The sequence below is a fragment of the Coloeus monedula genome (assembly GCF_965178545.1).
Source record: "Coloeus monedula genome assembly, chromosome: 34".
Taxonomy (NCBI): Eukaryota; Metazoa; Chordata; class Aves; order Passeriformes; family Corvidae; genus Coloeus; species Coloeus monedula.
In genome coordinates this window covers 1,015,779-1,026,299 of record NC_138814.1, presented here as the reverse complement: position 1 = coordinate 1,026,299, position 10,521 = coordinate 1,015,779, and the positions used below count along the sequence as shown (strand labels likewise).

General features: G+C 65.5%; 1 protein-coding gene across 1 annotated transcript in view; it reads left to right on the top strand.

The window, feature by feature from the left end:
• The first annotated feature begins 476 nt into the window (after nucleotides 1-476).
• PRR12 (proline rich 12) overlaps nucleotides 477-10,521 on the top strand; it is a 39,707-nt gene continuing 29,662 nt past the window's right edge. The window contains exons 1-3 of the mRNA XM_082299757.1: nucleotides 477-674; nucleotides 5,583-5,695; nucleotides 9,757-9,918. Of these exons, the coding sequence (XP_082155883.1) occupies nucleotides 589-674; nucleotides 5,583-5,695; nucleotides 9,757-9,918 (361 nt within the window). The 5' untranslated portion in view covers nucleotides 477-588. The remainder of the gene's footprint in view (nucleotides 675-5,582; nucleotides 5,696-9,756; nucleotides 9,919-10,521) is intronic.

Sequence of the window (10,521 nt, the reverse complement as noted above, 5' to 3'; positions counted from 1 at the left end):
CCCCGGTGCCGGGCTGAGCCCCGCACATCGCCCCGCCCCTATAGGGGACACCCCCGGCCCGTACCCGCCCCTTTTCCTCCTATAGGCACCGCCCTTCCCCTCTCTCCCGCCGTTGCTCGCCCCGCCCCTTCCCCTATAGAAAAGGCGTGGCCCCGCCCCTTTCCCCGCCCCTTTCCGCCTATAGCCGCCGCTTGGCCCCGCCCCCTCAGCGCTCCCGCCACTCTCTGGCCACGCCCCTTTCGCCGTCTCCGGCCGCGCTTGGCCCCGCCCCTTTCCCCGCCGCAGACATTGTCCGTCCCGGCCGCTGGCCCCGCCCCTTTCCCTTTTATGGACACGCCTCGGCCCCGCCCCTCGCACCCTATTGGCTCCTTTCGGCCCCGCCCCCTCCCCGCCCCTCTCCCCGCGCTCCCGCCGCGGCGCGGCCCCGCTCCGGCCCCGCCCCCTCCCTCCCCGCGCGGTGCACTGTGGGAGGAAGCGGCGGCGCGCGGCCCCGCTCCATCATGGCGGCTCCGTGAGCGCCCCCCGCCCGGCCCCCCCCCGGCCCCCCCGGCCCTCGACCCCCGCCCGGCCCCGGGGGGCGCCGCCCCCATGGACAGGAACTACCCGGCCGCCGGGTTCGGGGACCCCCTGAGCGCCGGGCCCGGCTGGAGCTACGAGCGCTCGGCCAAGGCCAGGTGAGGGGGGGGCTGCGCGGGGGGCCCGGGGGGCTGTGAGGGGGCGCGGATCGGGGGGCGCCGGGACCGGGGCTGGGGGGCGGCTGGGGCGGGGGGGCGGCTCCCGGTGCGCGGGGGGAGCGGCGGCAGCGCTGGGGGGCGGCGGGGTTGGGGTGCGGGGAGCGGCGGGGCCGGGGGTGCCGCCGTGAGGGGAGCGGGGTCCCGGGGAGCGGCGGGGCCGGGGGTGCCGCCGTGAGGGGAGCGGGGTCCCGGGGGGCGGCGGGGCCGGGGGTGCCGCCGTGAGGGGAGCGGGGCAGCGCTGAGGGTCGGAGGGCGGCGGGGTTGGGGTGCGGGGTCCGGCGGGGTTGGGGTGCGGAGAGCGGCGGGGTTGGGGTGCGGGGTCTCGGGGCTGGAGGTGCCGCCGTGAAGGGAGCGGGGCAGCGCTGAGGGGCGGGGGGCTTCGAGGTTGGGGTGCGGGGTCCCGGGGTGCGGCGGGGTTGGGGGTGCTGCCGTGAGGGGAGCGGGGTCCCGGGGGCCGGGGGTGCTGCCGTGAGGGGAGCGGGGTCCCGGGGGCCGGGGGTGCTGCCATGAGGGGAGTGGGGTCCCGGGGAGCGGCGGGGTTGGGGTGCGGGGTGTGGCGGGGTTGGGGGTGCTGCCGTGAGGGGAGCAGGGCAGCGCTGGGGGTCCCGGGGCGCGGCGGGGTTGGGGTTGGGGTCCCGGGGCTGGAGGTGCCGCCGTGAGGGGAGCGGGGTCCCGGGGAGCGGCGGGGTTGGGGTGCGGGGTCCCGGGGTGCGGCGGGGCTGGGGGTGCCGCCGTGAGGGGAGCGGGGCAGCGATGAGGGCCGGGGGGCGGCGGGGTTGGGGGTGCTGCCGTGAGGGGAGCGGGGTCCCGGGGGCCGGGGGTGCTGCCGTGAGGGGAGCGGGGTCCCGGGGGCCGGGGGTGCTGCCGTGAGGGGAGCGGGGTCCCGGGGCTGGAGGTGCCGCCGTGAGGGGAGCAGGGCAGCGCTGAGGGTCGGGGAGCGGCGGGGTTGGGGTGCCGCCGTGAGGGGAGCGGGGTCCCGGGGAGCGACGGGGTTGGGGTTGAGGTCCCGGGGCTGGAGGTGCCGCCGTGAGGGGAGCGGGGTCCCGGGGAGCGGCGGGGTTGGGGTGCGGGGTGTGGCGGGGCTGGGGGTGCTGCCGTGAGGGTCGGGGGGCGGCGGAGTTGGGGTTGGGGTGCGGCGGGGTTGGGGGTGCTGCCGTGAGGGGAGCGGGGCAGCGCTGGGGGGCTCGGGGTTGGGGTGCGGGATCCCGGGATGCGGCGGGGCCGGGGGTGCTGCCCGGCGGGATCGGGGGGCCGGGGGCTCACGGTGCGGGCGTTCGGCGGGGCTGGGGGCTGCGCTCGCGGGGAATCGGGGTGCGGCGGTATCGGGGTGCGGCGGTATCGGGGTGCTGGCGTCCCGCTGCACCGGGATTTGGGGGGCTCGGATGCAGCGGGTGCTGCAGCGCCAGGGCTCGGGGTTGTTGGGGTGCTGGGGGCCCGCTGGGCCAGGCGTTGGGGTGCGGCGGGATTTGGGGTGCCGGGGTTTCCAGGTACTGGGGTGTTGGGGTGTTTGTGCACTGGGGTGCTGCAGGATTTGGGGTGCAGCAGGATTTGGGGTGCCGGGGTCTCCAAGCACTGGGGTGTTGGGGTGTTTGTGCACTGGGGTGGTGCAGGATTTGGGGTGCAGCAGGATTTGGGGTGCTGGGGTCTCCAGGCACTGTGGTGTCTGTGCTCGGGGTGCAGCAGGATTTGGGGTGCTGGAGGATTTGGGGTGCCGGGGTTTCCAGGCACTGGGGTGTTGGGGGTCTGTGCTTGGGGTGCTGCAGGATTTGGGGTGCTGCAGGATTTGGGGTGCCGGAGTCTCCAGGCACTGGGGTGTTTGTGCTTGGGGTGCTGCAGGGTTTGGGGTGCAGCAGGATTGGGGTGCCGAGGTCTCTGTGCACGAGAGTGTCAGGGTGTTTGTGCTTGGGGTGCTGCAGGATTTGGGGTGTCCCAAGACTTGGGTGCTGAGGTCTCCATGCACTGGGGTGCAGCAGGATTTGGGGTGCAGCAGGATTTGGGGTGCTGAGATTTCTGTGCCCTGGGGTGTCTGTGCTTGGGGTGCAGCAGGATTTGGGGTGCAGCAGGATTTGGGGAGCCGAGCTCTCCGTGCATTGGGGTGTCTGTGCTTGGGGTGCGGGAGGATTTGGGGTGTGGTGGGATTTGGGGTGCCGGGGTCTCCATGCACTGGGGTGTGGGGTGTCTGTGTCCAGGGTGCTCCAGGATTTGGGGTGCAGCAGGATTTGGGGTGCCGGGGTCTCCAGGCACTGGGGTGTTTGTGCTTGGGGTGCAGCAGGATTTGGGGTGCAGCAGGATTTGGGGTGCAGCAGGATTTGGGGTGCAGCAGGATTGGGGTGCCGAGGTCTCTGTGCACGAGAGTGTCAGGGTGTGTGTGCTTGGGGTGCAGCAGGATTTGGGGTGCAGCAGGATTTGGGGTGCAGCAGGATTTGGGGTGCCGAGGTCTCTGTGCACGGGCATATAAGGGTGTCTGTGCTTGGGGTGCAGCAGGATTTGGGGTGCAGCAGGATTTGGGGTGCCAAGGTCTCCATGTACTGGGGTGTTGCAGTGTTTGTGCACTGGGGTGTAGCAGGATTTGGGGTGCAGCAGGATTTGGGGTGCCAGAGTCTCCAGGCACTGGGGTGTTTGTGCTTGGGGTGCTGCAGGATTTGGGGTGCAGGAGGATTTGGGGTGCCGAGGTCTCTGTGCACGAGAGTGTCAGGGTGTGTGTGCTTGGGGTGCTGCAGGATTTGGGGTGCAGCAGGATTTGGGGTGCAGCAGGATTTGGGGTGCCAAGGTCTCCATGTACCGGGGTGTTGCGGTGTTTGTGCACTGGGGTGCAGCAGGATTTCGGGTGTGGGAGGATTGGGGTGCAGCAGGATTTGGGGTGCAGCAGGATTTGGGGTGCCAAGGTCTCCATGTACTGGGGTGTTGCAGTGTTTGTGCACTGGGGTGCAGCAGGATTTGGGGTGCTGCAGGATTTGGGGTGTGGGAGGGTTTGGGGTGCAGCAGGATTTGGGGTGCAGCAGGATTGGGGTGCCGAGGTCTCTGTGCACGAGAGTGTCAGGGTGTTTGTGCTTGGGGTGCTGCAGGATTTGGGGTGTCCCAAGGCTTGGGTGCTGAGGTCTCCATGCACTGGGGTGCAGCAGGATTTGGGGTGCAGCAGGATTTGGGGTGCAGCAGGATTTGGGGTGCTGAGATCTCTGTGCCCTGGGGTGTCTGTGCTTGGGGTGCAGCAGGATTTGGGGTGCAGCAGGATTTGGGGTGCTGAGATCTCTGTGCCCTGGGGTGTCTGTGCTTGGGGTGCTCCAGGATTTGGGGTGCCGAGGTCTCTGTGCACAGGCATATAAGGGTGTGTGTGCTTGGGGTGGTGCAGGATTTGGGGTGCAGCAGGATTTGGGGTGCCAAGGTCTCCATGTACTGGGGTGTTGCGGTGTTTGTGCACTGGGGTGCAGCAGGATTTGGGGTGCAGGAGGATTTGGGGTGCCGGAGTCTCCAGGCACTGGGGTGTTTGTGCTTGGGGTGCAGCAGGATTTGGGGTGCAGGAGGGTTTGGGGTGCAGGAGGATTTGGGGTGCCGAGGTCTCTGTGCACGAGAGTGTCAGGGTGTGTGTGCTTGGGGTGCTGCAGGATTTGGGGTGCAGCAGGATTTGGGGTGCAGGAGGGTTTGGGGTGCAGCAGGATTGGGGTGCCGAGGTCTCTGTGCACGGGTGTGTCAGGGTGTTTGTGCTTGGGGTGCAGCAGGATTTGGGGTGCTGGGGTCTCCATGCACTGGGGTGTTGGGGTGTCTGTGTCGGGGGTGCAGCAGGATTTGGGGTGCCGAGGTCTTCATGCACCAGGGTGTCAGAGTGTCTGTGCTTCAGGTGCGGGAGGATTTGGGGTGCTGGGGTCTCCACGCACTGTGGTGTCTGTGCTTGGGGTGCAGCAGGATTTGGGGTGCAGCAGGATTTGGGGTGCAGCAGGATTTGGGGTGCCGGGGTCTCCAGGCACCAGGGTGTTTGTGCTTGGGGTGCAGCAGGATTTGGGGTGCAGCAGGATTTGGGGTGCAGCAGGATTTGGGGTGCCGGGGTCTCCAGGCACCAGGGTGTTTGTGCTTGGGGTGCAGCAGGATTTGGGGTGCAGCAGGATTTGGGGTGCTGGGGTGCCATTGGGGTGCTATTGCAGGGTGTGCGTCGCACACCTGCGTGTCAGCACCTGGCGCACGTGGAGGTGTGTCCCACCTGTGTGGGTGTGTCCCACCTGTCTGGGGGTGTGTCCCACCTGTGTGTGGGTGTGTCCCACCTGTGTGTGGGTGTCCTACACCTGTCTGGGGGTGTGTGGGTGCCACACACCTGTCTGGGGGTGTCACACCTGTCTGTGGGTGTGTCACACCTGTCTGTGGGTGTGTCACACCTGTCTGTGGGTGTGTGGGTGTGGCCCACCTGTGTGTGGGTGTGTCCCACCTGTGTGTGGGCGTGTCCCACCTGTCTGGGGGCGTGTCCCACACCTGTCTGGGGGCGTGTCCCACCTGTCTGGGGGCGTGTCCCCCCTGTCTGGGGGCGTGTGGGTGTGTCACACACCTGTGTGTGGGTGTGTCCCACCTGTGTGTGGGTGTGTGGGTGTGTCACACACCTGTGTGTGGGTGTGTCCCACCTGTGTGTGGGTGTGTGGGTGTGTCACACACCTGTGTGTGGGTGTGTCCCACCTGTCTGGGGGCGTGTCCCACCTGTCTGTGGGTGTGTCCCCGGATGGGTGTACGAGGGGTGCTCGGGGGGTCTGTGAGGGCTGTGGGGGTGGCACACGTGTGACACCCCTGTGTCCCCAGCCCGGCGGACAGGGGAGGGTCCATGAGGGTGGGGTGCCGAGCCTGTGTGACGCTGCTGTCCCCTGTCCCCAGCCTGGTGTACGGGGGCTCGCGGGGGTCGCACCCTGACCCCGACCTGCTGCACCGGCAGCCCTACGGAGCCCCCCACCCTCTGCAGGGCTATGCGGCCAACCACCACCCCCCAGGTACGGCACCGCTGTCACCCCGTGTCACCCGCTGTCACCCCGTGTCACCCGCTGTCATCCCACTGTCACCCACTGTCACCCGCTGTCACCCCGTGTCACCCACTCTCATCCCGTGTCACCCCGTGTCACCCGCTGTCACCCCGTGTCACCCTGTGTCACCCACTGTCACCCTGTGTCACCCACTGTCACCCACTGTCACCCACTGTCATCCCATGTCACCCGCTGTCACCCTGTGTCACCCGCTCTCACCCACTGTCACCCCGCTGTCACCCTGTGTCACCCGCTCTCACCCACTGTCACCCACTGTCATCCCACTGTCACCCACTGTCACCCCGTGTCATCCATTGTCATCCCGTGTCATCCCGTGTCACCCGCTGTCACCCCATGTCACCCACTGTCACCCGCTGTCACCCACTGTCATCCCACTGTCACCCACTGTCACCCACTGTCACCCCGTGTCATCCATTGTCATCCCGTGTCACCCGCTGTCACCCGCTGTCACCCCATGTCACCCACTGTCACCCCGTGTCATCCCGCTGTCACCCACTGTCACCCACTGTCACCCCGCTGTCACCCACTGTCACCCACTGTCAACCCGTGTCATCCTGCTGTCACCCCATGTCATCCTGCTGTCACCCCGTGTCACCCCGTGTCACCCCGTGTCATCCCGTGTCACCCGCTGTCACCCCATGTCACCCACTGTCACCCCGTGTCATCCCGCTGTCACCCACTGTCACCCACTGTCACCCCGCTGTCACCCCGTGTCACCCACTGTCACCCATTGTCACCCATTGTCACCCACTGTCATCCTGCTGTCACCCACTGTCACCCACTGTCACCCCGCTGTCACCCACTGTCACCCACTGTCACCCCGCTGTCACCCCGTGTCACCCACTGTCACCCATTGTCACCCATTGTCACCCACTGTCATCCTGCTGTCACCCCGTGTCACCCCGTGTCACCCACTGTCACCCCGTGTCATCCTGCTGTCACCCCGTGTCACCCACTCTCATCCCGTGTCACCCCGTGTCACCCGCTGTCACCCCGTGTCACCCACTGTCACCCCGTGTCACCTCGTGTCACCCCGTGTCACCCGCTGTCACCCCGTGTACCCCAGCGTGTATTGTCCCCTTATGGCGCTGATTGTTAGCCGAGGGCAGCCTCCGTCACCCACAGACACCCAGCGTCGTCAGCTGTCACCTGGGGGCACCCCATGTCACCTCCTGGCACCCAGGGACACCCTGTGTCACCCCGACTGTGTAGCACCGTGCCTGTGTCACCTTGGGACCAACCCGGTGTCACGCTGGGACACCCAGTGTCACCCCAAGACAGCGTGGGGCAGCCCGATCCCACAGTGCCGCGAGCCCGGCTGCCCTCGCCGTTGTGCTGCCACAAGAGCACGACCGGTGTCGCACTGGGACATTTCTCCCCTCACCTTTCCCTCCCTTTTCCCCTCACCTTTCCCTCCCTTTTCTCCCCTCACCTTTCCCTCCCTTTTTTCCCCTCACCTTTCCCTCCCTTTTCTCCCCTCACCTTTCCCTCCCTTTTCTCCCCTCACCTTTCCCTCCCTTTTTTCCCCTCACCTTTCCCTCCCTTTTCTCCCATCACCTTTCCCTCCCTTTTCCCCCCTCACCTTTCCCGCCCTTTTCCCCTCACGTTTCCCTCCCTTTTCTCCCATCACGTTTCCCTCCCTTTTCCCCTCACCTTTCCCTCCCTTTTCCCCTCACGTTTCCCTCCCTTTTCCCCTCACATTTCCCTCCCTTTTCTCCCCTCACCTTTCCCTCCCTTTTCCCCCCTCACCTTTCCCTCCCTTTTCCCCCCTCACCTTTCCCTCCCTTTCCCCCCTCACCTTTCCCTCCCTTTTCTCCCCTCACCTTTCCTTCCCTTTTCCCCTCACCTTTCCCTCCCTTTTCCCCCCTCACCTTTCCCTCCCTTTTCCCCCCTCACCTTTCCCTCCCTTTTCTCCCCTCACCTTTCCCTCCCTTTTCCCCCCTCACCTTTCCTTCCCTTTTCCCCTCACCTTTCCCTCCCTTTTCCCCTCACCTTTCCCGCCCTTTTCTCCCCTCACATTTCCCTCCCTTTTCCCCTCACCTTTCCCTCCCTTTTCTCCCCTCACCTTTCCCTCCCTTTTCTCCCCTCACCTTTCCCTCCCTTTCCCCCCTCACGTTTCCCTCCCTTTTCTCCCCTCACCTTTCCCTCCCTTTCCCCCCTCACCTTTCCCTCCCTTTTCCCCTCACCTTTCCCGCCCTTTTCTCCCCTCACATTTCCCTCCCTTTTCCCCTCACCTTTCCCTCCCTTTTCTCCCCTCACCTTTCCCTCCCTTTTCTCCCCTCACCTTTCCCTCCCTTTCCCCCTCACGTTTCCCTCCCTTCTCCCCTCACATTTCCCGCTTCCTCTCTCCTTTCCCGCCCTTTTTCCTGTCACATTCCTGCCATTTTCTTTCTCACGTTTCCCACCTGGTTTTCCCTCACATTTCCCACCAGTTCCCTCGTGCTCTCCCCCCCCACATTTCCTGCCTTTTTCCTTTCATTTCCCACCTTTTTCCCCTCGCGTTTCCAGCTCTTTTTTTCTCCTCGTGATTCCCGCCCTTTTCCCCCTCACATTTCGTGCTTTTTTTCCTCTCACGTTTCCCACTACTTTTTTTCGCTAAACATTTCCTACCAATTTTTTCCTTGCATTTTCTGCCGTTTTGTTGTCTCATTTCTCACCCGTCTTCGCCTCACCTTTCCCTCCCTTTTCCCCCTCACCTTTCCCTCCCTTTTCCCCCCTCACAATTCCCACCCTTTCCTCCCTCACACTTCCTTCCCTTTTCCCCATTTCCCACCCTTTTTCCCCTCAAATTTCTTACCCTTTTCTCCTCATGTTTCCCTCCCTTTTCCCCCCTCACCTTTCCCTCCCTTTTCCCCCTCACATTTCCCTCCTTTTTCTCCCCTCACCTTTCCCTCCCTTTTCTCCCCTCACATTTCCCTCCCTTTTCCCCCTCACCTTTCCCTCCCTTTTCCCCCTCACCTTTCCCTCCCTTTTCTCCCTCACCTTTCCCTCCCTTTTCTCCCCTCACCTTTCCCTCCCTTTTCTCCCCTCACCTTTCCCTCCCTTTTCCCCCTCACGTTTCCCTCCCTTTTCTCCCCTCACCTTTCCCATCGTTTCCCTTCACGTTTCACGCCATTTTTTTCTTCTTTTCCCCCCATTTTTTTCTTCCCTTCCCCCCATTTTTCTCACATCCAACCCGCCATCCACCAGGACCCCCAGCTCCCTTCCATGTGAAGAGGGGACCCAAAATCTACATCAACCCCGCTCGATCACCCCAAAACCTCCCACCCGTGTCACCCCGACACCCCCAGCCCCGTGTCCCCTGCACCCTGTGTCACCCCACGTCACCTTGACCCCGTGTCACCCTGGCACTCTGTAAACACAACCAGCCCAGCCCTTTGTCCCCGTGTCACCCCAACCCTGTGGCACCACAGCTGCTCATCCCCTGTGTCACCCCGTTTCTGTGTCACCCCAACCCTGTGGCACCCCATCCCTGTGTCACCCCATCCCTGTGTCACCCCACCCTGCGACACTTCGTCATCCTGACCTCATCTTACCTCCTCCCCGTGTCCCTTTGTCACCGTGACCCCAAAGTTCCTGGGTCCCTTTGTCACCCCGACCCCACCGTCCACCCCCACCCCCAAGGTGTCCCCAAGGTGTCCCCAAGGTGTCCCCAGCACTTCCAGGGCTCTTCGAGACGGGGCCGCACCCCTCGGGGTGACCCCAAACCGTCCCCTCCATTCCCCCCAAGGTGTCCCTGGGAGGGAAAGGGGGGTGAGGATGGGTCAAGGTGTCCCCAAGGTGTCCCCAAGGTGTCCCCAAGGTGTCCCCAAGGTGCCCCCAGGGCTGTCGGGGCTCTTCAGGATGGGGCTGCACCCCTCGGGGTGACCCCAAACCGTCCCCTCCGTTCCCCCCAAGGAGTCCCTGGGAGGGAAAGGGGGGTGGAGGATGGGTCAAGGTGTCCCCAAGGTGCCCCCAAGGTGCCCCCAAGGTGCCCCCAAGGTGTCCCCAAGGTGTCCCCGTGTCCCCAGGGCTGTCGGGGCTCTTCGAGACGGGGCTGCACCACGCGGGGGGCGCGGCCCCCGACGCCTCCGTCATGAACCTGATCTCGGCGCTGGAGTCTCGGGGACCCCAGCCCGGACCCTCGGCCTCCTCGCTGCTCTCCCAGTTCCGCACCCCGTCCTGGCAGACCGGTGGGTCTGGGGGGGTTCTTGGGGAGGGTCTTTATTCTGCACCTGGGGGGGGGGGGGGTTCTAATTCTGTCCTACTGGGGGCTTATTCCGCACTGGGGGGGGGTCCCCAGGCGCTTTCTGAGCACCCCGGCGGGGTCCCCGCTTCCCCCAGGGTGTCCCCACTCCCCCCAGGGTGTCCCCACTCCCCCCAGGGTGTCCCCACCCACCCCATTGGGGTCCCCACTTACACCACCACCAGTCCCTCCCAGTCCCTCCCAGTGCCATGTCCTGACTCTCAGCCCCTCCCAGTGCCCTCCCAGTCCCTCCCAGTCCTTCCCAGCCCCACCCAGTGCCCACCTTGAGGGCGGGGATGTCCTCCACGCGCACCACGAACTCGTCCCTCTCCCTGAAGATGCCCCCCAGTGCCCTCCCAGTGCCCTCCCAGTGCCCTCCCAGTCCCTCCCAGTCCCTCCCAGTGCCATGTCCTGACTCTCAGCCCCTCCCAGTGCCCTCCCAGTCCCTCCCAGTGCCCACCTTGAGGGCAGGGATATCCTCCACACGCACCATGAACTCGTCCCTCTCCCTGAAGATGCCCCCAGTGCCCTCCCAGTGCCCTCCCAGTCC